The following is a 25,224-nucleotide window of genomic DNA, read 5'->3' as shown; positions in this document are numbered from 1 at the left end:
GGAAGGTCCAAAAGACGGTCAGCGCGGTCGGCCTCTGTGAGGCCAAGCGTGTCGAGGAGAAGGCGCCGCGTACTTGCTCTCGTCCGGCGGGTGCCGGAGGAAGGACACGACTCGAGTGGCCGTGCCGGATCCAAGGGCAGCGACCACGTAAAAGTACCTCGTGTCGTCTGCCGTGACGCCCCGGAGCTGGAATTGGGCCTCGGCCTGTAGGAACCAGGTGTCAGCCTGCGATTCCCAGAACTCCGGTAGCTTGATCGCGACAGCGTTGGTGGCCACAGCGCGTTCGGGGAACAGCAACGGCTGAACCAGTCGGAGGTCACCAGTGTGGTGCTGGGCACACACGTGAAACAAAGGTAGGCCACAACGCTTTGGGTTAACTCGAGGTCTTTATTGCTTGCTCACTCGTCAGCACTGCCGTGCTCGGGGCTGCGAGCCCGCGTGTATATCTGGAGGCCACGCCTCACCTGGGGCGTGGCCGACACCCACTGGTGCTCGGAATTATGTCACTGCGCCAGCGAGTCATCGTGTCCGCCACACACTTACACTTCCTAAATATTGTACATTCTATTGGGAACGAATTCCTTTTCAAGAGCCCGGTTGAGCCGGCTTATCTCCGAATTCTTTCATAAACAAGCGACACACATCGTGCAAAATCATGTGTTGGCCAGACAACGAGAACAGAGAACGTATACTTATTACGTACGTATGAGAGTTGTTTGCAGGAAAAGGAGAGGAAGAAGGATCGCAATGGGGCACTGGAAGGAAATTAATTTTTGAGAAATAATGGAGGGAGAAGGGAAAATGATTTCTACTCTCGAGAAGAAGGGAAGAGCAGTCATAATATCCCATATTTGCGAACATAATAAATAAATGTCCTCAACGAATCTGCTGTGATGGTGTTTTGGTTTCTTTGTTGGTGCCATTTCATTATTTGTTACACTTATTAATTTCCTTTATCAACTGTTTTGTCCACAAAGGAATAAATGAGATGTCGGTGCAGGATCTCATTGTCGGTGTATATTTGCGCTGGGCTTGTACATCCTCCCTCCTTCCTTTTCACCTCTTGCTCTATGAAAGTAAAACAAGAATTGTTGACATCGGATGTGTTCATTTTGGGAATGACATGTGTGTAACAATAACAACAATAGTTCACCTGAATTATTTTCATATCCACTGGTAATTTAATTTATTTTTGTTGTTGTGAAGAGACGAACGTTAACCGAGGGGCTCAGTTGTGCAACCCTGTGGTGATTGATGGTCATGGATCGAGATCCCCCGATCTGCACCCACGATCCCAACTCCTCGGACTCCAAGTCGGTCTCTGATGGAGGGAACACAGGGGGTCCGGGAGGGGTCCATAGGATCTGCGGGTTCAGGATCCTGGACGTTCAGAAGCTTCGTGATGGAGGGGACGGGACGGACCAGGAACCAGGTACGGGGTTCTCTCATGATGGAGAAACCACGTGGATAAATATGGAGGAAAGAAAATAAAGGAAGAGTTTAAAACTACAGTAGTTTGTTTTAAATTAACAACTCCGAGGTTGATGTTTGTTTAAAACAGGTTTTCTTTCTCTGCAGATCCTATAGTGGTGGTGAAGGTGGAACCTGAACCTGCAGGTGGTTTCCCCTCACCAGGTAAGAACCCATAATAACATTGTACAAGTTGAAGATGACGATACTGGATGATGGGAATGGCGGGATCGGGGTGTTGAGTTTGGTTTCAGACTCGATTTATCTTGTTGTAGATTTAAATGAGGAGGTGAAGGTGAAACTTGAACTTGGGGAGAATTGTTGTTCACAAGGCAAGTCCAGAACGACATTTAAACATTTATTCGTCGAATTTAAACTACGTTTTCAATTTATTATTTGTTATTTTATCATCGAGGAAACGATTTAAATTCCCACAATATGTACTCGGTATTTAAAATCCTCCACGGCCGTGACGTCATTCCATTTCCCCTCAGATGAAACGGGTCGAGTGATACACCAAGGTTTCCATGGTAACGTTCCTCCGATGTTGAACATCACTCATGTGAAGGAAGAACCGTGTGAAGATTTATTCATAACAGAAGGTGAGCAATGACTGAAACTCTGACTCATTCCCGAGTGTTTTTAACCAAATGAATGTTTTTAACACACTCCCTTTGTTGTGCACCACTCCTTTCCTATTCCATCTCCAGGCGCTGTATGACGTCATCGCCGGGCACCGAGCTTAGTTTTTGCTCGGTTTATTTGTTTTCTTGCTTGTTTGTTACTTGCGAAAATCGTAGATGTTTCAAGTATGTTGGTCGGTCTTGTGCGTTATGCTCTGTTTGTCTGTCGCCGACAGGTCACAATTTTTAACCGATCTCATAAAACTTCACCAAAAGGTAGAGTTCGTCATTTGCAAGAAGCATTTTGCTTTTGGTGTCAAAAGGTCAACATAGGTCAAAGGTCACCAACTTTGTGGAATTTCTAAGTATCCTCAATTTTCATCCAATTTACTTGAAATTTGAATAGGATTTGCATATCTGGTCAGTAAATCTTGGATTAAACGCAAATAATTTAAAAAGTATTTATCGGAAACCGCTGAATGGAAAAATTTGAAACTGAAACTTGCATATCAAATAAAAAATGGATTTTTTTTTTGAAAAAAAACAAACAAACATCGTCATGTACTCCCCAATGGGGAACAAAAGCATGATAATGATGACATCATAGGTGAAGTGGTATTCCAGCCAAAAATGTTTTCATCGAATTCCTCATCCTTAAAATCTGAAATTGCATGCACATGATCGATGGCCCATTTGTATTGAAATATTAAATTTACTAGTGTGACTCGTCTTGCTCCACGTTCCTCACCACACTTCGTTTCCGAGGGATAGGCATCTCTGATGATTTTGGTGTCTTTTGGGTCTTCATGGTCTTTTGGGTCTTCATGGTGTTTTGAGTCTTCAGGACCATTTGGGTCTTCAGGGTCTTTTGGATCCTCTGGGCCTTTAAGGGTATTTGGGTTTTTTGGGTCTTCAGGGACTTTTTTTTTTCTTCTTTTTTTTTTGTATACTGAATCGAGGCTCGTGAAAGAGCTAACATTTATTTCACAAACAAATCAACCAGACAAACAAAATATATAAAAAGAGGGAGCGGAAGACAAAATGTGGAGAAAAGGGGAAGCACACAAACACAACATTTGAGAGAAGGGAAATGTGTGGGAGGGAGAGGGCTTGGGGGGAGGAGGCGTGGGAAGGGGGGGGGGGGTGGGGGGTGGGAGAAGTAGAATCCCTTTATACAGAGAGTTACGACATGACGATCCGGAAAAATACGGTCACGTGACTCAGGGAGCCATTTTGGGGCCAAATTCGCGTTCGCTTAACTTCTCGCGTTCGCGTGTTATGCAAGTACAAGTTATGCAAGTTATGTTATGCAAGTAAGTGTTATGCAAGTACGTGCTAAGACTTTAGGGTCTTAAGGGTCTTTTGGTTCCTCTGGGTCTTTAAGGGTCTTTGGGGTGTTTTGGGTCTTCAGGGTATTTAAGGGTCTTTTGGGTCGAAAGGGTCTTTGGGGTCTTCAGGGTGTTTTGGGTCTTTGGGGTGTTTTGGGTCTTTGGGGTATTTTGGGTCTTCAGGGTGTTTTGGGTCTTCTGGGTCTTTTTGGGTCTTCCGGGTATTTTGGTCTTCAGGGTATTTTGGGTCTTCAGGGTGTTTTGGGTCTTTTGGGTCTTTGGGGTGTTTTGGGTCTTTGGGTTATTTTGGGTCTAATAGGATCTTTGTGGTCTTCGGGCTCTTCGGGGTGTTTTGGGTCTTTTGGGTGTTTTGGGTCTTCGGGGTCTTTGGGGTGTTTTGGGTCTTCGGGTTATTTTGGGTCTTCGGGGTGTTTTGGGTCTTCGGGGTGTTTTGGGTCTCCGGGTTGTTTTGGGTCTTCGGGTGTTTTGGGTCTTCGGGGTGTTTTGGGTCTTCGGGAGGTGTTTTGGGTCTTCGGGGTGTTTTGTGTCTTCGGGGTGTTTTGGGTCTTTGGGGTCTTTGGGGTGTTTTGGGTCTTCAGGGTGTTTTGGGTCTTTGGGGTCTTCAGGGGTTTTTTGGGGTCTTTTGGATCTTCAGGGGTCTTGGTGGTCTTAAGGGTCTTGGGGGACTTAAAAGGTCGTCAAAGGTCTGAGGGGTCTCAGCAGTCTAAACGTAATTAAGAGTTCATGGACTGTGTTTTGTGTGGGTTTTTTATTAGAAGAAGAAGACGTTTTGGTGGCATATAAACATACATAACCATTTACGTTTGCTCTATTATCATAAGATGACATCATAGGTCACATGGCTTGGCAGTCATATTGGATTTAACCTAAAACCTTAAAAAATAATCTTCTCCCAAATCACCAAATTGATGACTCAAAACCTTATGTGCGCCATTGACTAGGCATGGCGTTTAAAAGATGATCACAAAAACCTCATTGGTCACATGTGTGGTCGTCATATTGGATTGAAGGGAAATATTAAATCACTAGCCGAAACCCGTGGAACATCCACGGAAGGGAGGATGTGGTGTATGGATAGAGTGTACCATTATGGATGGCATAGGGGATTTGCTTGTCCGAGTAAGATTTAGGAAGAAAGATGAGAATGAAGAGTGCGTATATGAACAACGATCGCCGAGACCAGCACAAATGCATGCTCTGGATTGTCCACTCAGTGGACGGCTTGCTTTCGCCTTCGCCCAGCAGACGCCGGCTTTGGAGGCCAGCTTGGAAATGTGGTTTTCCCAGGAAAGAGAATGGCAGGTAGTGAGACCCAAAAGCTTGAGCGACAGAACTTCTTGGAGAGGATTGTTGAGAAAGTAGATGTGAGGGTTTTCCAGTCGGTCTTTTCGGAGAGACATCGTGAGAGTGTGAGATTTGTCAATATTGAAAGACATGTTCCACTGGTTTGACCAGTCTGTGATTTTGTCCAGGTCTGCAGAGCGTGAGGAGGCTGCAGACTGCCGATCTGAGGGATGATGTATGGAGCGGCAGAGAGTGGAGTAATCAGCAAAGAGATAGACAGGATTTTCCAGAGAATCGGAGAGATCATTGATGAAGACCAAAAAAAGCACAGGGCCCAGAACACTGCCTTGTGGAACTCCAGCCTGAACAGGAAGGGGAGATGAGAGAAATCCATTCAGGGCCACACGTTGACTACGACCAGAGAGGAAGTCCGCAAGCCATGCGTGGAGATTTCCATGGATACCATTGGAGGAGAGTTTGGTGAGCAGAGCTGGGTGCCGGACCATATCAAAGGCACGTGATATGTCAAGGGAGACTGCTCTGATTTCCGGTTTTGCATTGAGGACCTCCATCCATTGTTGAGACAGCAGAAGCAGCATGTCCAGGGTAGAATGACCTGGTCTGAATCCAAATTGATGATCGAAGATCAAGCCATTGGAGAAGAGGAAGGATTTGATATCCGATGCAATGATGGATTCCATGACTTTGCTGATAATTGAGAGCAGGCTGATGGGTCTGTAGTTGCAAGGGTCTGTTTTTGCACCTTTTTGTGTAAAGCGGTAATGTTTGCTGATTTCCAAGATGATGGCAGATGACCTTGAGCAAAAGAGAGGGTGAAGAGAACAGAGAGAGGGTGAGATAGAGCGGCAGAGCAGGATTTTAGGACCCGTGGGCTGCCGGCTGCCGTTTTAGGACCCGGCAGAGCCGTCTGGTCCAGTTGCAGAATCAGAGTCGAGGTTTGACAAAGACTTCTCCACCTTGTCAGGAGAGAAGGACACAGAGTCCATGAGCAGTTGGGTTCGACTGAGTAATGTGGGAACAGAGAGAGATGGGTTTGGGACACAAGACAGAGTTGAGGCAAACACAGAGTTGAGGCCTTCAGCTTTGTCACGTGCGGTGTCAACTGTGTAGCCATTTGGGGTAAGGGGGAGGATGGAGGGGGAACAAACCCCAGAAACGGATTTGACCAGACGCCACCAGGATTTGGAGGAAGGAGACAGGTTTGAGAGTTAATTCTTGAGTGTGGAGAGATAGCGAGTGCTTCCTGGCTCTCCTGATGGGAGACACACACTTGTTCCGAGCTTGGTGGAAGGAACTGAGATTGCCTTCAGTTGGATTAGCCTTCCACGAGGCAAAGGCAAGTTGTTTCAGGGCAACTGCCTCGCCACAAGATTCAGTGTACCATGGACGGGAAGAGGGGTAAGACAACTGAAGACGAGATGGGATAAATCTGTGCATGAGAGAGAGCAGTTTGCTTTGGAAAAATTCCCAGGAAGAATTGATGGCAGAGGCAGTAGAGATGGGAGACCAGTCCAGATGATTGATGACTGCTTGAAGACTGTGCCAGTCGGCCTGAGTGAAATGCCAGACTCGTCAATGTTGAGGAGGCTCTCTGAGAATGACCAGAGAGATGTCCACTTTAACAAGCACATGATCAGAAGAACCGAGTGGAGCAGAAGAAGAGCAGCAGATATTTGCAGGGAAGTTTGTCATAACCAAGTCGAGAAGAGAAGATACTCCATTGACTGAGATCTGGGTTGGGAAATTGACAGATTGGGTCAGTCCCAATGAGTCGCAGAAGTCCTTTGCTGAGATGCCATGGCTGGTGAGAGAGGAACCCACACCCAGCCAGCTGGCATGATGACAGTTGAAGTCGCCACACATGAGGAAGAGAGAGCTGGGATGAGTGGATAGAAGTTGGTCCATGTTGTCAGACAGCGAAATGGAAATGGAGTCATCACTGTTTGGAGGACGGGACAGAACACATATGAACAAAAGGTGAGAGGGGAGGGGAAGCCATAGCCAGAGGTACTCCTGGGGGTGAGGTGGAGAGAGGGCAGTGCAGGGAGAGTGAGGAAGAGAGTTTTTGATAAAGATAGCAACAACACCACCAGGACGAGGCTCAGGTCTATCATACCGGAGGAGGGAGTAACCAGGAAGAGATATTAAGGAATCAGAGACATCTTGAAGGAGGTAAGTTTCTGTTGAGCAGATCAAGCAACCTGAATGGAGAGATCAGTCAAGCTTGTGCGAAGACCCCGGATGTATGAGGTCCATACCGTCAATGAAGAGAGATGGGCAGCATCGGGTGTAGGACAGGGGAGGGGAGGGGAAGGGTCAGATGGAAGGATGAGAGGGGGAGGTAGCAGTTGATAGTGTGTCAGAGATTACAGAAGAGTTACAAGAAAGGAAAGGATGAGGAGGACAAATGGTTTGATGGTTATGGGATGAGGCACAGTGAGGGGTTGTTTGAGGGGAGGCAGAGGAAGGTAGAAGGTTTGGGGAGGTGGAAGTATGAGATAGAAGGGAGATGAAGTGGGAGGAGGCAGCTTTGAGGAGGAGGTGGGAGAATTGGATAGGGATGGTAGGGGGGGATATTTGATGGGGAGGGGTATTGGGGGAGTTTTGAAGGGGAGGGGTGAGGGGGGAGTTTAGAAAGTGGATGATTCATGAAAGACGAACATTTATAACAAATTGGGTTTATTGTGATTTTCTAGTTAGAGATCCGTTTAAGAACGATGGAGGAGGGGTGGAATGAAGGTGAGTTTAGAGCATGTGTGGAAAAATAATTGTAAGAGATTGAATTTTTTTTTGAAGTGGAATGAGTTGAAGAGGAAATTGAAAAAAACCTTTTAAATAGGAAGAAAAACAGTGTGTTGTAATATACCACTGAATAAAACATTGCAGGAGAAATTTTAAACATATTTCAATAATTTTTTTTTTTTTTTTTCGGTATACTGAATCGAGGCTCGTGAAAGAGCTAACATTTATTTCACAAACAAATCAACCAGACAAACAAAACATACAAAAAGAGGGAGCGGAAGACAAGATGGGGAGAGGAGGGGAAGCACACAAACACAACACCTGAGAGCAGGGAGAAGTGCGGGACGGAGAGGGCCTGGGGGGAGGCAGGATCGGTATAAAACGCAAGGACACCAAGGACTTCCAGGAAAGAAGACAAAAGTCACCTCAAAAAAGTGGATTTGGGGTGAAATTAGCGGGGGTAGAAAATATCAAGGTTTTGGATGGGGGAAGATAAGAGATGGTGGTGAACAGCTGTTTTAAAGACCTGGAGGGTGGAGTGGGATTGAAGAGAGTGCAGGAGTTTGTTCCAGAGGTGGGAGAAAAGCGGAATGAAGGAGTGAAGGTGAGCAGGAAGTCTTAATTTTGGCAGTTTAACCATTTTGGCATTTAAACAAAGCCGTGAAAAACAATCTTATACAGTATTCACAAAATACCGACGGGGAGAGGAAGCCTAGAGGGACATAGACGAGTCACCTGAACAGGGCAAAAGGTGGAAGGCAAGGCGATAATGGGGGCGGGGCGAGACAGCACACGTGGACAGAAGCACACGAAACAGCACACGTGGAGAAAAGGAAATAAATGTTGTTTTTTGTTTTTTGAGGGGGGGCGGATTTAAAACGTTCGACAAAGAGTAGATGTTCGGGGAAGTTTTGGGGAGAAGGGAAAAATCTAAGAACCAAGCAAAAACAGCGAAGTGAGGAACTTAAGTTAACAAACTTCGACGAGGAAAGCCTCAGGCTACAAGGCTACAAGGCCGCGCACGCGGAGTGAACAGAAAACAATTAATTAATTACGAGTTACAGGAAATTCAAACCAAAACTAACTCGAAACAAACAATAACGCATCGACGATAAAATAAAGAGTGGAAATTAGACAAACACACGAATGGAAAAATAACTTCACTTTTGATGCCCGGAGAGAACAAAAGTCGCCACCTCGATCGAGAAACCGGAAGCGGAAAGCCAATTATTTGGCTTTAACTTGATTAATTAATTCTTTATTGATTATTAATTATTTAACTTTAACTTTTGATTTGATTTGATTGAGTTGATTAATTGTTTAACTTTTTTCCGATTAATTAATTTTCAAAAACTTACGGATTCAGATGAAGCAGTGGTGGTTTCGGTATGCTATTTGTCAATTGATCAAGAAATTAATTATTTTATGATTACTATTGATTTATTTTAATTATGCAATTAATCAATCAATTATTGAACACCACTCCCACCCAATTCCGTGTCAATATGCTGCAATGCGGCATACCGTGCTCAGAAGGCCTACTTTTTGCCGACTTTTCTTTCCTATTTTGGATTATTGTCCTCTTTTGATCCGCTGTTGCATGAATGTCAATTTAATAATCCCGAACCGCTCTTTCATTCAACCTCAAATATATTCTTGAATATTAATCAATTTTCAGTAAAGATTGGATAAATAAATAAAAAACCATTCAGATATGAATGGATGTTTGTTTCTTTGTTTTGTTATTAACTTACTTCCTTATTTAATGAAAAAACAAAAGGTAGTTTAGACTTTAGATGACACAAACATGATAATGTTCTGAAATGAAGGAGAGATGCCTTCTCATCAACAAAGATGATTGAAGTTTTTTATTTATTTGTTTAGCATGTCTCTCAACAGGCCTCAGTTAATCGTTTCCTGCAGCATTGGCATAAAAGAACAGCAATAAGCACTCTTTGTGAACATTGAAGAAAGATGCACTTCTCTCAATCATCTTTCATCAAATAATTTTGATTTTATCGACCTCGTGGGAAAAACTTTTTGGTGATTCTTTACCTTAAAAACCCAATACAGGAAAAGAAAATCTAAAATGAAACATGAATGGATAAATCGAAGAATCTAGCGACTGCTTCTAACACAAGAAATGTAACAGTATCTATCACTTAATATGCCAATATTCTTTTTGAAGATGTCTGTTTTAACTTTTCGATTGTTACCCCATGATTGCAAAGTGAAAAAAGTGGGGGTTAAGCAACTGGTTCACTTCTGTATGTCTACAAACGTCAGTTTGGATGAATTGATCGGTGTCGTGTGATTCGGACAAATTGATTTGATTATGGTGAAGATTTGAATCCAGCCGGATACGTGAAGGTATTAAATTTTTAAGTGATTATTCATCATTGAAAGATGCTGCCAAAAACTATATATAGCACAATATTTAAATAAATAGCACCGCAATGCGGGCGTAACCCCTCGGCCAATGCATGCTGGAAGCTAATTTAAAGATGGCTGCCATGGCGGCCATATTGAAAATCGCAGCGCGCCCATTTTCGAAGGGAACCTTCCTCGACTCAACCCCAACAAACACTGCGAAAATGGATTTAATCGGACAAGCCGTTCTGCTCAAAATTGACGGAAACCAATTTCAAGATGGCTGCCGTGGCGGCCATATTGAAAATCGCAGCGCGCCCATTTTCGAAAGGCAGCTTCCTCTACTCAACCCCAACACACACTGCAAACATGGATTTAATCGGACAAGCCGTTCTGCTCAAAATTGACGGAAACCAATTTCAAGATGGCTACCGTGGCGGCCATATTGAAAATCGCAGCATGCCCATTTTCGAAAGGACCCTCCCTCTACTCAACCCCAACACACACTGCAAAAATAAATTTAATCGGACAAGCCATTCTGCTCGAAATTGATGGAAACCAATTTCAAGATGGCTGCCGTGGCGGCCTTTTTGAAAATCGCAGCGCGCCCATTTTCGAAAGGACCCTCCCTCTACTCAACCCCAACACAAACTGCAAAAATGGATTTAATCGGACAAGTCGTTCTGCTCGAAATTGACGGAAACCAAAAGGTGACGGACTTCCGGATGGCTGCCGTGGCGGCCATATTGAAAATCCCAGGGCGCCCATTTTCGAAAGGAACCTTTCTCTACTCAACCCCAACACACACTGCCAAAATGGATTTAATCGGACAAGCCGTTCTCCTTGAAATTGATGGAAACCAAAAGTTGACGGACGCCCAGGCGACGCCTGTGACGACAATACCCCTTCGCCCAATTTCGGCTGAGTGAAAAGTTGTGAATGCGTTATGACAAAACTAGGTGAATGAGCTGGTTAGGTGACAAGAAAAAGCCAATTTATGGCCATTCCACGCAAACTCATTTCTCTCAAAATGAATGGGTTTCTCTCATCTCCCCTTCCTGTTCAGGCTGGAGTTCCCCAAGATAGTGTTCTGGGCCCTGTGCTTTTTCTGGTCTTCATCAATGATCTCTCCGACTCTCTGGAAAACCCTCTCTATCTCTTTGCTGATGACTCCACTCTCTGCCGCTCCATTCCTCATCCACCAGATTGGCAGTCTGCAGCATCTTCACTCTCTGCAGACCTGGACAAAATCACAGACTGGTCAAACTAGTGGAACATGTCTTTCAATCCTGACAAATCTCACACTCTCACGATGTCTCTCCGAAAAGACCGTCTGGGCAACCCTCCCATCTACTTTCTGAACAATCCTCTCCAAGAAGTTCTGTCACTCAAGCTCTTGGGTCTCACAATCTGCCATGATCTTTCCTGGGAAAACCACATTTCCAAGCTGGCCTCCAAAGCCAGTCGCCGACTGGGCATCCTTCGTCGTGTGAAGTCCTTCCTTGGCACACCTGAGCTCCTCACCACATACAAGGCTTTCATCCGCAGCTCAATGGAATACTGTTCTCCCCTCTGGGCTGGTGCTCCTGCTTCACACCTACCTCATCTTCACGCTGTTGAAACCAAAGCTTTCAGAATCAGTGAAATCTCCTGCGATGAAGCTAACTCCGAGGGCCTTTCACTCACTCACTCACCACAGGCAGGTAGGTGGTCTTTCTGTCTTCTACAGACTCCTATCTGGCATAGCTGCCCCAGGTCTATCTGTGCTCTCTCCCCCAAATATTCCTACAGGTCACACAAGTTCTGCCAGTAACCCTCTTCTGGTGAAATTGCCAAAATCAAGACTCTCTGTTCACCTGCACTCTTTCATTCCTCTTTTCTCCTGCCTCTGGAACAAACTCCCTCACTCTCTTCAATCCCACTCCTCCCTTCAGGTCTTTAAAACAGCTGTTCACCACCATCTCTTGTCTTCCCCCATCCAAAACCTCGATCTCTTCTACACCTGTTAATTCACCCAAGATCCACTTTTTTTTGAAATCCCGACTTCTTTCCTTCCTGGAAGTTCTAGCGGTGTCCATGTGTTTTATACCTTTCCCACCCCTCCCCACCCCTCCCCTGCCTTCTCATGCCTCCTCCCCCCAAGCCCTCTCCCTCCCACGGATCTTCCGTTGTCCCTGTTCTCTGCTGTTGTACTTGTGTGCTTCCCTCTCTCTCCCCATCTTGTCTCCCGCTCCCTTTATTGTATGTTTTTGTGTCCGGTTTTCCTTTTTTTGTGATTTATGTTAGCTCTTACACGAGCCTCGATCTTGTATACACACACACACACACACAAAAAAAAAAACTTATCCCAGCATGCAACATATATTTTTGCTCTTATTGGTATGAAAGATGCTTTTTATTTCTTCAACAAAGCTCAATTTTCATGAGGTAATCCAAAACTTTTCAAACCGGAATACCTTCCCCTTTCCATGAAATACCACTTGAAAACACAACACGGTGAAGCGATAAAACCGTAAAACAAAAAAAAACTTGCTTCTGTAGCCTTAAAATCACAGAGTTGTTTCACACAGAAAGTCAAGTACAGTGTACAAATGCTAGACACGAGATAAATTATGATTACAACTCTTGTTACAGTATTTATATCGTGCAAATCTTCTAATTTTCGAGATATGAAGTCATCCTTTTCATGGAACACATGAAACCAAATATAGTCTGCTAAAGCTTCATATTGTTATGAATTTGGGTAGTGATATGTATTTCTGTGTTGTTATGTAGCCTGGTGTTGGCTAAGCGGTTAGGGTGCCGGCTTGGGACCCTTGGATCCTGTTTTCGAATCCCGGTCAATCGCTGAATTAACGCCAGGGGGGTTGACTCAGCCTGTCATCCTTCCGAGGTCGGCAAATTGAGTACCAGCTTGCTGGGATGAATGATCACGGTGTGTACCCCGATTTAGAATAGATACACCGTATCCCTGCGCATCGTAAGAGCGTGACCAAGGGTTGGCGTCAGGAAGGGCATCCGGCCATAAAAACATTGCCTCGAACAGGGAACCATGATTGTCATGGGGCCCGCAAGGCTAACCCCCGCTCTAGCGGGGAAAATGGCCTTAAAACGATCATTCATTCATTCATATGTAGAGCAGAGTAGAACTGAGTAGGTAACATGCTTCGAGATGTCGCGGTAAGGAACACTTCCTGTAATAAGTCGTGTGTAGGCGTTTTGTTGGCTAAGATGTATAATTGTGAATCTATCAGGAGATTCGAGTGATAGGTAGTGTAGGGATTAAGAATAAGCCCCTGTGTGTCCTCACGTGGTTAGCCAAACCTCTGTCCATTTTGGCACTGCACACCACTTAGACAATTAGTCAGGATCCCTTCGTACAACACTAAAGAACGCCCTCCCCCCTGACATGACCTAGGAAGAAATCAGGCCAGAACACCGCCACACGGCCGCCACCATTTACACCTCCGACAGGCCTATCCACCTCGCATAGCAACTTGTGTTATAACACAAGGAACAGAGAACGAGAGTGAGAGTGGCGCAGTGGGCATACATCAGGCGAGCCGGCGAGTCGGGGGAGGCTCTGAATGGTTGGCAGTGCGCCAATGCTGACGTCACCGGCCGGGGATATTAACGAGGGCGGAACGCCATTTTCGGACAGTGGAGAGTTGAGCAGTTCGAGTTCAGAATGAGAGGTGCGCACGAGGAGAGTTGGCAGATCCCGAGTCCGAGTTGCGTTGGCAGTTCGCAGTGCGCAGTTCGCAGAGTTGGCAGTTGTGCCATAGGGAGTTGCTGAACGCCAGTTGCCGAACGCCATTGGGCAGTCGAGTCGATACGAGGAGTTGTCTTCAGCAGCCCAGTCGAGTCGTTCAGAGATCCCGACCCTGTGTTGGGCTGAGGTGTAGCCCGATTGGAGCTCGCTGTCCTGCTGTCGACCTCGTGGTGATCGGTGCTTGGTGCGTGGTGCTCGGGGCTTTGGAACTTGGAGCGATGCGTGCCGCGGTACGAAAGGAGCCGCATGTTGGACGGCGGCCAAAGCCAACGACGAGACCAGATAAGGCCGAGCTCCGCATTCACAATAACATAACGAACGTCTTAATTTTGGTATTCATATCCCCTCGTCTTGTCTCTGATATCTGTGTGTGTGGGATCCCAAATTAGGCATTAGATTACCGGCCCGTGCTTTTCCTGTCCTTGCTTTTCCTGAATAAACCCTTGTATTATTTTTATATATATTCCTGAACGCAGTTTTCCGGGTGGTTGATTTTAACAGTTAAGGCTGCGGTGGCTCTCGCCGCTTCCCTTCATCCCGTGCGCTTGGGGTAGCTTTTGGTTTTGGAATCCGCCATTGAGTTTTCGCCTCGGGAGTAAAGCCTTCGTGATCGGCATCCGCAACTCTGGTGTTAATCGGAGTTGCGCGACAATATTATTGAATAATGGTGCCTGTATTTTGTGTAACACACGTAATGTTACACACCAACCGTTGCATTTAACCAGGTGCACCATTTATTGCTGAATTTGAATGTTGGTGTTGAATTTATAGTGAACATGTTCATCTGCAGCAGTGATTACTGGAACTGGAGGTTCAGTTTTGCAGACCATAAACTGAGGCTTAGAGTCAAGAATGTCAGCTGGTACTGGCAACCTCCACAGACCATTATGCACTGATTCCATCACAGTAACTTCAGTGTCATCACCAATAATTCGGGTCACTTCCCCTGGAAAACTCTTGCCATCATATTTAACACAATCACCCAATCCCTTACCTCAGTACTGATAGACTGTGGGTAAGCTGGCACATTGGATACAGTTGTATCACTGGCACAAGCAGCTGCAATAGAGATATTGGAATATTAAATTCTTATTGAAAGTTCAACATGTTCAACATCACTGTTGGTCTTCCATAGTTTTAAGTGACAGCCATCATCACATTCAGTAACACGCATTTTGCTTATCCCATGCCCTTCCTTTGCACCATCCCATGCAAAAAATATTATAAAGATGGGATAATTTTTGAAAACATAAATGTGTTTTTGTCTTCTTCTTTTTTCTTATGTTGCAGAGACATCTGTGGAGCATCCTGTAAATTTGAGTTCAAGTCCTGCTGGGTCGTTTTCATGCAATGCAATATTGAAAAGAAACATGCATAAGACAAGGACAACCTCATTTGCTGTGAAGAAATGTGAAATTAATCACATTGGTGATCATGTACAGCAAGATGCTGTTTTTGAAAAACCCTTCCCAATTTCTGCATCTACCTTAGGGACGTCTGAGACCATTCAAACTGACGAAAAGCTGTGCAAGTGTTCACTTTGTGAAAAATTCTTTGCAACTTCTTCTTTTCCAAAGGTATATGACAAGATTCACGTGGGAAATAAACCACACAGATGTTCTTTCTGCAATAGAACATTTCAAACTTCTACTCTGCAAAGCAAACATGAGATCATTCATCATGGTGAAAATCCACACAAGTGTACCCTTTGTAGTAAAGCTTTTGCTACTTCATTTGCATTAAAGAGGCATGGAATTATTCACATGAAAGAAATGGCGTATGAATGTTCTGTTTGTCAAAAATCCTTCATGTTGTCATATGACCTAAAGAGGCATGGGTTGACTCACAAGGCAGAAAAGCCACACAAATGTTCTGTTTGTCAAAAATCCTTCTTATACAGATCTAAACTGAAGAAACATTGTTTGATTCACAGGAAAGAAAAGCCACACAAATGTTCTGTTTGTAAAAAATCCTTCATATACAGATCTCAACTGAAGACACATTATTTGATTCACAGTGGAGAAAAGCCACACAAATGTTCTGTTTGTGAAAAATCCTTCATATGCAGATCTAAACTGAAGAGGCATTATTTGATTCACAGTGGAGAAAAGCCACACAAATGTTCTGTTTGTCAAAAATCCTTCATATGCAGATCTAAACTGAAGACACATTATTTGATTCACAGTGGAGAAAAGCCACACAAATGTTCTGTTTGTCAAAAATCCTTCATATGCAGATCTAAACTGAAGACACATTATTTGATTCACAGTGGAGAAAAGCCACACAAATGTTCTGTTTGTGAAAAATCCTTCATATGCAGATCTAAACTGAAGACACATTATTTGATTCACAGTGGAGAAAAGCCACACAAATGTTCTGTTTGTGAAAAATCCTTCATGTTATCATATGACCTGAAGAGGCATGGGTTGACTCACAAGCCAGAAAAGCCACACAAATGTTCTGTTTGTGAAAAATCCTTCATATGCAGATCTAAACTGAAGACACATTATTTGATTCACAGTGGAGAAAAGCCACACAAATGTTCTGTTTGTGAAAAATCCTTCATGTTATCATATGACCTGAAGAGGCATGGGTTGACTCACAAGCCAGAAAAGCCACACAAATGTTCTGTTTGTGAAAAATCCTTCATGTTGTCATATTACCTGAAGAGGCATGGGTTGATTCACAAGGCAGAAAATCCACACAAATGTTTTGTTTGTAAAAAATCCTTCATATCGTCATGTCAACTAAAGAGACATGATTTGATTCACAGGAAAGAAAAGCCACACAAATTTTCTGTTTGTAAAAAATCCTTCATATCGTCATGTCAACTAAAGAGACATGATTTGATTCACAGGAAAGAAACGCCACACAAATGTTCTGTTTGTGAAAAATCCTTCATATGCAGATCTAGACTGGAGAGACATTATTTGATTCACAGTGGGGAAAAGCCACACAAATGTTCTGTTTGTGAAAAATCCTTCATATGCAGATCTAGACTGGAGAGACATTATTTGATTCACAGAGGAGAAAAGCCACACAAATGTTCTGTTTGTCAAAAGTCCTTTTTATTCCCATGCCAGCTCAAGACACATGAGATGAAACATTGTGTGGAAAAGCCACACAAATGTTCCATTTGTGAGAAATCCTTCACATCCTCTTCCTACCTCAAGATACATGAGTTGATTCACAGTGAGGAAAAGCCACACAAATGTTCCATTTGTGAGAAATCCTTCACATCCTCTTCCTACCTCAAGATACATGAGTTGATTCACAGTGGGGAAAAGCCACACAAATGTTCTGTTTGTGAAAAATCCTTCATATGCAGATCTAGACTGGAGAGACATAATTTGATTCACAGTGGGGAAAAGCCACACAAATGTTCCATTTGTGAGAAATCCTTCACATCCTCTTCCTACCTCAAGATACATGAGTTGATTCACAGTGGGGAAAAGCCACACAAATGTTCTGTTTGTGAAAAATCCTTCATATGCAGATCTAGACTGGAGAGACATAATTTGATTCACAGTGGGGAAAAGCCACACAAATGTTCTGTTTGTCAAAAGTCCTTTTTATTCCCATGCCAGCTCAAGACACATGAGATGAAACATTGTGTGGAAAAGCCACACAAATGTTCCATTTGTGAGAAATCCTTCACATCCTCTTCCTACCTCAAGATACATGAGTTGATTCACAGTGAGGAAAAGCCACACAAATGTTCCATTTGTGAGAAATCCTTCACATCCTCTTCCTACCTCAAGATACATGAGTTGATTCACAGTGAGGAAAAGCCACACAAATGTTCCATTTGTGAGAAATCCTTCACATCCTCTTCCTACCTCAAGATACATGAGTTGATTCACAGTGAGGAAAAGCCACACTAATGTTCTGTTTGTCAAAAATCCTTCCTATACAGATCTAAACTGAAGAGACATCATTTCATTCACAGTGGAGAAATGCCATACAAATGCTCTCTTTGTCAAAAGTCCTTTTATACCCATGCTACCTCAAGATGCACGAGATGATTCACAGGGCAGAAAAGCCACACAAATGTAATGTTTGTCAAAAATCCTTTATAACCTCATCCAATCTAAACAGACATGATTTAATTCACAGTGGGGAAAAGCCATACAAATGTTCCTTTTGTCAAAAATCCTTTACAAGGAGATACGACCTAAGGCGGCATGTTCTCATTCACAAAATAGAAACGCCGCACAAATGTTCTTTTTGTCTAAAATCCTTCATATGGAAATCTCAACTCAAGAACCATCAGTTCATTCACAGGGGAGAATAGCCACACAAATGTTATTTTTGTGAAAAATTATTTGTTAGCAGATCCGAGCTAAATAAACCTAGTTTTGTTCACAAAGTAGAAAAGCCACACAAATGTTCTTTTTGTCAAAAATCCTTTATATGCAGATATAAATTCAAGAGACATGATTTGATTCACAGGGGAGAAAAGCCGCACAAATGTTCTGTTTGTGAAAAATCCTTTATATTTACATCCGCACTGAAGACACATTATTTTGTTCACGGTGGGGAAAAGCCCAACAAATGTTCTTTTTGTGAAAAATCGTTTGTATTCCCATCCCACCTCAAGCAACATGACATTATTCACATTGGGGAAACACAAACCAAACTCGATCCTTGAAAATGAACATATAGTGCTCATGCATGACAAGATGATCCTATCAAGTGTGGACATTCCAGGCAGAGCATTGTCAGGACGTAGTGCTCAAACACACAAAAAAGGAAAAGATGGCACTGTTGATTGAGGGTTCGGTTCCCAATGACTTTGGACCAAATACCTCATAGACCAAGAAAATACTCAAATATCAGGATCTGAAAAATGAGGCCAAGAGGATTTGGAAATTGAAGAAAGCTGAAATTGTACCAGTGATAGTTGGAGCAACAGAGATGATCAAGAAACCCCTTACTGAGTATTTAAAAAGCATTCCGGGGAATATCACGACAAACGAGCTACAAGTGGAGGCTGTCAGAGGTTTAGTGAGGATTCTAAAATGAGCCCTTGGAACAAAGCTATGAGAATGAAGTTTCACTCTGGTTCATGAATATTGATCCTTTACCGAACTTGAAAGGCACTCTTTGACATCACGACATATGGCTCCGCCCACATTATTACATCATTATAATACTTGTATCAAGTTTGCTTTAAATCCATTCAGCTGTTCTCAAGTTATTACATTTTTACTTGGCATGACCTCTGACCTTTGACCTCTTGACCCCAAAATCTACTCAGTTAATCTTTACATCATTATACATATCTGTACCAAGTTTGAATTAGATCCCATTTGCCGTCTCAACTTAAAGACCTATTACAAATTTTGACCTCTTGACCCCAAGATGTAGTCAGTTAATCTTTACATTATTGTTCATATGTGTACCAAGTTTTAATTTAAATCCTTTCAGCTGTTCACAAATATCACATTTTTACCTGACATGACCTTTGACCTCTTGACCCCAAAATCTAATCAGTTAATCTTCACATCATTATCAATATCTGTGCCAAGTTTGAATTGGATCCCTTTTACCGTTCTCAAGCTATAGACCTATTACAGACTTTGACCATTGACCTCTTGACCCCAAAGTCTAATGAGTTAATCTTTACATTATTATACATACCTGTACCAAGTTTGAACTACATCTCTTCAGCCATACTCAAGTTATAGACCTATTAGAACATTGACCTATGAACTTTGCTCCAAAAACCTAATCACTTAATCTTTACATTATTATACACTGGCGTGACTCGGCGCGCTCCGCGCGCCTCACCACACGTCGTTTCAGAGGGATAGGCATATTTGACCATTTCGGTGTCTTTTTAGTCTTCATGGTGTTTTGGGTCTTCAGGGCCATTTGGGTCTTCAGGGTCTTTTGGATCCTCTGGGCCTTTAAGGGTATTTGAGGTGTTTTGGGTCTTCAGGGTCTTTGGTGTCTTCAGAGGCTTTTGGGTCTTAAGGGTCTTTTGTTTCCTCTGTGTCTTTAAGAGTCTTCGGGGGTATTTAAGCATATTTTGGATCTTTTGGGTCTTTGGGGTGTGTCTGTTGGGTCTTCGGGGTGTTTTGGGTCTTCGGAGTCATTTGGGTCTTCAGGGCCGTTTGGGTCTTCATGGTCTTTGGGGTCTTTTGGGTCTCCAGGGCCTTTTGGGGCCATTTGGGTTTTCATGGCCATTTGGGTCTTCGGCGCCATTTGGGTCTTCGGCGCCATTTGGGTCTTCGGTGCCATTTGGGTCTTCGGGGCCATTTGGGTCTTCGGGGCCATTTGGGTCTTTGGGGCCATTTGGGTCTTCGGGGCCATTTGGCTCTTCGGGGCCATTTGGCTCTTCGGGGCCATTTGGGTCTTTGGGCCCATTTGGGTCTTTGGGGCCATTTGGGTCTTCGGGGCCATTTGGAATTTTGGGGTCTTTTTGAGCCTACGGTCCTTGAAGGGTATTTTTGGGTCTTTAGGGTGTTTTGGGTCTTCGGGATATTTGGTGTCTTCGGAGTCTTTTGGGTCTTCAAGGTCTTTGTGGTCTTCAGGGTCTTTGTCATCTTTGGGGTGTTTTGGGTCTTTTGAGTGTTTTGGGTCTTTGGGGTGTTTTGGATCTTTGGGGTGTTTTGGGTCTTTGGGGTGTTTTGGGTCTTTGGGGTGTTTTGGGTGTTTTGGGTATTTGGGGTGTTTTGGGTCTTTCGGGTGTTTTGGGTATTTGGGGTGTTTTGGATCTTTGGGGTGTTTTGGGTCTTTGGGGTGTTTTGGGTCTTTGGGGTGTTTTGGGACTTTGGGGTCTTTGGGGTGCTTTGGGTCTTTGGGGTGTTTTGGGTCTTTGGGGTGTTTTGGGTCTTTGGGGTGTTTTGGGTCCATGGGGTGTGTTGGGTCTTTGGGGTGTTTTGGGTCTTTGGGGGTGTTTTGGGTCTTTGGGGTGTTTTGGGTCTTTGGGGTGTTTTGGGTCTTTTGGGTCTTTGGGGTGTTTTGGGTTATTTGGGGTGTTTTGGGTCTTTGGGGTGTTTTGTGTCTTTGGGGTGTTTTGGGTCTTTGGGGTGTTTTGGGTCTTTGGGGGTGTTTTGGGTCTTTCGGGTGTTTTGGGTCTTTGGGGTGTTTTGGGTCTTTGGGGTGTTTTGGGTCTTTGGGGTGTTTTGGGTCTTTGGGGTGTTTTGGGTTATTTGGGGTGTTTTGGGTTATTTGGGGTGTTTTGGGTCTTTGGGGTGTTTTGTGTCTTTGAGGTGTTTTGGGTCTTTGGGGTGTTTTGGGTCTTTGGGCGTGTTTTGGGTCTTTGGGCGTGTTTTGGGTCTTTGGGGTGTTTTGGGTCTTTGGGGTGTTTTGGGTCTTAGGGGTGTTTTGGGTCTTTGGGGTGTTTTGGGTCTTTGTGGTGTTTTGGGTATTTGGGGTGTTTTGCGTCTTTGGGGTGTCTTGGGTCTTTGGGGTGTCTTGGGTCTTTGAGGTGTTTTGGGTCTTTGGGGTGTCTTGGGTCTTTGGGGTGTCTTGGGTCTTTGGGGTGTCTTGGGTCTTTGGGGTGTATTGGGTCTTTGGGGTGTCTTGGGTCTTTGGGGTGTTTTGGGTCTTTGGGGTGTTTTGGGTCTTTGGGGTGTTTTGGGTCTTTGGGGTGTTTTGGGTCTTTGTGGTGTATTTTGGGTCTTCAGGGCCATTTGGGTCTTCCGGGTCCTTTTGAGCCTCTGGGCCTTCAAGGGTATTTTGGGTCTTTGGGGTGTTTTGGGTCTTCAGGGTCTTGAAGGGTATTTTGGGTCTTCAGGGGTCTTGGTGGTCTTGAGGGAATTAAAGGGTCATCAAAGGTCTGAGGGGTCTCAGCAGTCTAAACGTAATCAAGAGGGTTAGTTAATAAGGTGTTCATTTTTTTTGAAGAAGATGTTTTCGTCGCATATAAACACAATGGCAAATACGTTTGCTCTATTATAATAAGATACCTGCACCAAGTTTGAATTAGATCACTGAAGCAGTTCTCAAGTTATAGACATATTACAGACTTTGACCTTTGACTTATTGACCCCAAAATTTAATCAGTTCATCTTTACATCATTCTACATAATTGTACCAAATTTGGTCAGGATCCCATCACTGGTTCACAAGTTATCGCTGTGATAGGATTTTTCCCTGACATGACCTCTGACCTTTGGCCTTTGACCATGTGACCCCAAATTCTAATCGGTTCATCTTTACCTCAATATACATACCTGCACCAAATTTGACGAAGATCCCTTCAGCCGTTCTCAAGTGATCGCGGTAACGAAAACTTATCACCGACGAATGGACAGCCGGACGGACAACCTGAAAACATAATGAAAGGAAGGGAGGCTTAGTTTAGCATGCTCATTTCGATGTACATAAGTAGGGCAAATGTTGAGCTTAGGAGTGTTTACATGTCTCCACACGGAGGGTGGTTTTGTGTTAATTAGTTCTAGGTAGGGTGTAAGATTACTATTTCCCAGCATGTAATTGCCTTCTGTGATTTTCCCGATGTTTTAATTTCAACTAAAAAGGGCCGCCATTACGAACGACAAGAATAACGAAAAGCTCCAGTCCCCCACAACACCGTCATGCTGACAGAGACCCGAACATTTGCCAATCAGCAAGTAAACCCTGCCGCCCCAACATTCTTGATGGGCGTCAAGAAGGCCGTGAGGCTCTGGGCTCATCCCATGAAGGCTCATCCCATGAAGGGGATGATTGGTCGGGGAGATGGTATGAGTCGACGGGACGTCAGGATTGGTCGTTTGATGTCAGAGAGCTGGGAATGTTCGACAAGAGGAAGAATCCGTTATCTTTCTCTCTCTCTCTCAGTCCTGGGCTTCGTGGCTCGCGGTCGCATTTCATTTCTCTCTCTCTCTCTTACGGTTGTACTTCGTGTCGGGTGCGCCTGAGAGACCAATCGGAGCCTTGTGGAACGACTGGAGGAGGGCGGTATTTCCTGAGCGGTGGTGCTCTACGGACACATTTTGCTGCCGCTTCACCGCTAAGGTGCCGTGTAGCGATTCACGCCATCTTGTGCGTTTCCCGAGCGGTGGTTCGACGCGACCCCACAACCAAGTGCTCGTCGAGACCAGAGCTGAGTGGCAACGAAAAGGGGGGACTTTTATTTTATTTTATTTCAATCTGTGTCGTGTTATTGTGTCTGAATGGAGGGTCCTTCACCTTAGCCTTATAGTTACCTCAACTTACAATTTCATTTTTTTATTGCTTCACGTATATTTTCATTAAACCATTATTTGTTGCAGTTTACTTTTGTGTCGTGTTTGTTACTTGCAAAATCGAAGATTTTTCCAAGTATATTGGTCGGTTGCGTTTGTGGTTCTGTCTGTCTGTCTGTCTGTCTGTCTGTTACTTGCCGGAAAAGCTTCCGGCAAGTATGTTGATCTGTTCGTTTGTTACTTGCCGGAAAAATTTTCCGGCAAGTATGTTGATCTGTTCGTTTGTTTGTCTGTCTGTCTGTCTGTCTGTTTGTCTGTCTGTCTGTCTGTTTGCAGCACTGCGTCTACACCGTTGCACGTAGAATCGCCAAACTTTGCACACACATTGGTCTTGCCCTGGAATAGACTGTGCCCAATTGATGACGTCATCGGTGACGTGGTTCGGCCGCCATCTTGGAAAAACCAAAAAACGTTGCACCTCTATATCTCCGAAAGTACTGAACAGAAAAAATTGAGACATGGCTCATTGTAAAGAACTCTCCATGCAGAATAAAATATGTAAATGATGACGTCATATGTCACGTGGTCGGCCGCCATCTTGGAAAAACGGCAAAACTTTGCACCACTATATCGCCAAAAGTGCTGAACAGAAAAAATTGAGACATGGCTCATTGTAAAGAACTCCACATGGGGAATAAAATATGTTAATGATGACGTCATCAGTCACGTGGTCGGCCGCCATCTTGGAAAAACGGCAAAACTTTGCACTACGAAATCTCCAAAAGTGCTGAACAGAAAAAATTGAGACATGGCTCATTGTAAAAAACTCTCCATGGGGAATAAAATATGTTAATGATGTCATATGTCACGTGGTCGGCCGCCATCTTGGAAAAACCGAAAAACTCTGCACCTCCACATCTCCAAAAGTCCTGAATAGAAAAAATTGAGGCATGGCTCATTGTAAAGAACTCTCCATGGGGAATGAAATATGTTAATGATAATGTCATCAGTCACGTGGTTCGGCCGCCATCTTGGAAAAACCGAAAAACCTCGCACCTCCATATCTCCGAAAGTGTTGAATAGAAAAAATTGAGACATGGCTCATTGTAAAGAACACTCCATGTGGAATAAAATATGTTAATGATGACGTCATCTGTCACGTGGTTCGGCCGCCATCTTGGAAAAACGGGCAAAATTTGCACCACTATATCTCCGAAAGTACTGAACAGAAAAAATTGAGACATGGCTCATTGTGAAGAACTCTCCATGGGGAATAAAATATGTTAATGATAACGTCATATGTCACGTGGTTCGGCCGCCATCTTGGAAAAACCGAAACATTTTGCACCTCCACATCTCCGAAAGTGCTGAATAGAAAAAATTGAGACATTGCTCATTGTAAAGAAGTCTCCATGGGGAATAAAATATGTTAATGATGATGTCATAGGTGCCTCCATTATGACGTCATAATTCGCCAAGTACAAAACTTCATCCGATCAAGATGAAATTTCTTGAGCATCATCAAGGAATAAATTAGTTTAGAAAACAAATAATGATGACTTCAGCGGTCACGTGGTTCGGCCGCCATATTTGTCCTAAATGGCCGATAAAAAAGTACATTCCGGCAAGTCCTCGGTCTCTGACCGATTTTTCATTTGTCTGTCTGTCTGTTTGCAGCACTACGTCTACACCGTTGCACATAGAATAGCCAAACTTTGCGCACGTATTTGTCTTGCCCTCTAATATACTGTGCCCAAATGATGATGTCATCGGTCACGTGGTTTGGCCGCCATCTTGGAAAACCCAAAAATTTTGCACCTCCATATCTCCGAAAGTGCTGAACAGAAAAAATTGAGACATGGCTCATTGTAAAGAACTCTCGACGGGGAATAAAATATGTTAATGATGACGTCATTGGTCACGTGGTTTGGCCGCCATCTTGGAAAAACCGGAAAACATTCGAAAAGGAGAATCTTTCCATACGTAGAATAGCCAAACTTTGCACACGTATTTGTCTTACCCTCTAATATACTGTGCCCAAATGATGACGTCATCGGTCACGTGGTTCGGTCGCCATCTTGGAAAAACTTTGCAGCTCTATATCTCCGAAAGTACTGAACAGAAAAAATTGAGACATGGCTCATTGTAAAGAACTCTCCATGGGGAATAAAATATGTTAATGATGACGTCATCAGTCACGTGGTTCGGCCGCCATCTTGGAAAAACAGAAAAATTTGCACCTCCATATCTCCGAAAGTACTGAATAGAAAAAATTGAGACATGGCTCATTGTAAAGAACTCTCCATGGGGAATAAAATATGTTAATGATGACGTCATCAGTCACGTGGTTCGGTCGCCATCTTGGAAAAACCGAAAAACTTAGCAGTTCCATATCTCCAACAGTGCTGAACAGAAAAAATTGAGACATGGCTCATTGTAAAAAACTCTCCATT

At 43.9% G+C, this 25,224-nt stretch overlaps 1 protein-coding gene across 2 annotated transcripts; it reads left to right on the top strand.

Moving 5' to 3' along the window:
- The first annotated feature begins 356 nt into the window (after positions 1-356).
- LOC144892232 (uncharacterized) lies at positions 357-22,999 on the top strand. Of its 2 annotated transcripts, XM_078777821.1 has the most exons (6): positions 357-1,432; positions 1,579-1,635; positions 1,746-1,802; positions 1,965-2,072; positions 14,922-15,208; positions 22,124-22,999. In XM_078777821.1, the coding sequence occupies exons 1-6, from the start codon at positions 1,255-1,257 to the stop codon at positions 22,148-22,150; spliced, it is 714 nt and encodes a 237-aa protein (XP_078633947.1). In that variant the 5' UTR covers positions 357-1,254; the 3' UTR covers positions 22,151-22,999. The 2 variants fall into 2 exon arrangements, with proteins under 2 accessions (XP_078633947.1, XP_078633948.1); XM_078777822.1 differs by lacking the exons at positions 14,922-15,208; positions 22,124-22,999 and adding an exon at positions 2,181-2,817 and having other exon boundaries at positions 360-1,432.
- The last annotated feature ends 2,225 nt before the right edge of the window (positions 23,000-25,224 follow it).

Source organism: Myxine glutinosa, chromosome 5 (genome assembly GCF_964187855.1).
Source record: "Myxine glutinosa chromosome 5, kmMyxGlut1.1, whole genome shotgun sequence".
NCBI classification, from domain to species: Eukaryota; Metazoa; Chordata; class Myxini; order Myxiniformes; family Myxinidae; genus Myxine; species Myxine glutinosa.
Note: the sequence above shows the minus strand (reverse complement) of the source record. Positions and strands in the feature narration are given on the sequence as shown.

Bases quoted from the DNA above. Each gene is read 5' to 3' on its own strand.
- LOC144892232 (XM_078777821.1), top strand. From the start codon at position 1,255: ATGGTCATGGATCGAGATCCCCCGATCTGCACCCACGATCCCAACTCC. The intron at 1,803-1,964 runs GCAAGTCCAGAA...ATTTCCCCTCAG, and splicing joins GGAGAATTGTTGTTCACAAG to ATGAAACGGGTCGAGTGATA. The intron at 15,209-22,123 runs GTATATGACAAG...TCAACTAAAAAG, and splicing joins CAACTTCTTCTTTTCCAAAG to GGCCGCCATTACGAACGACA.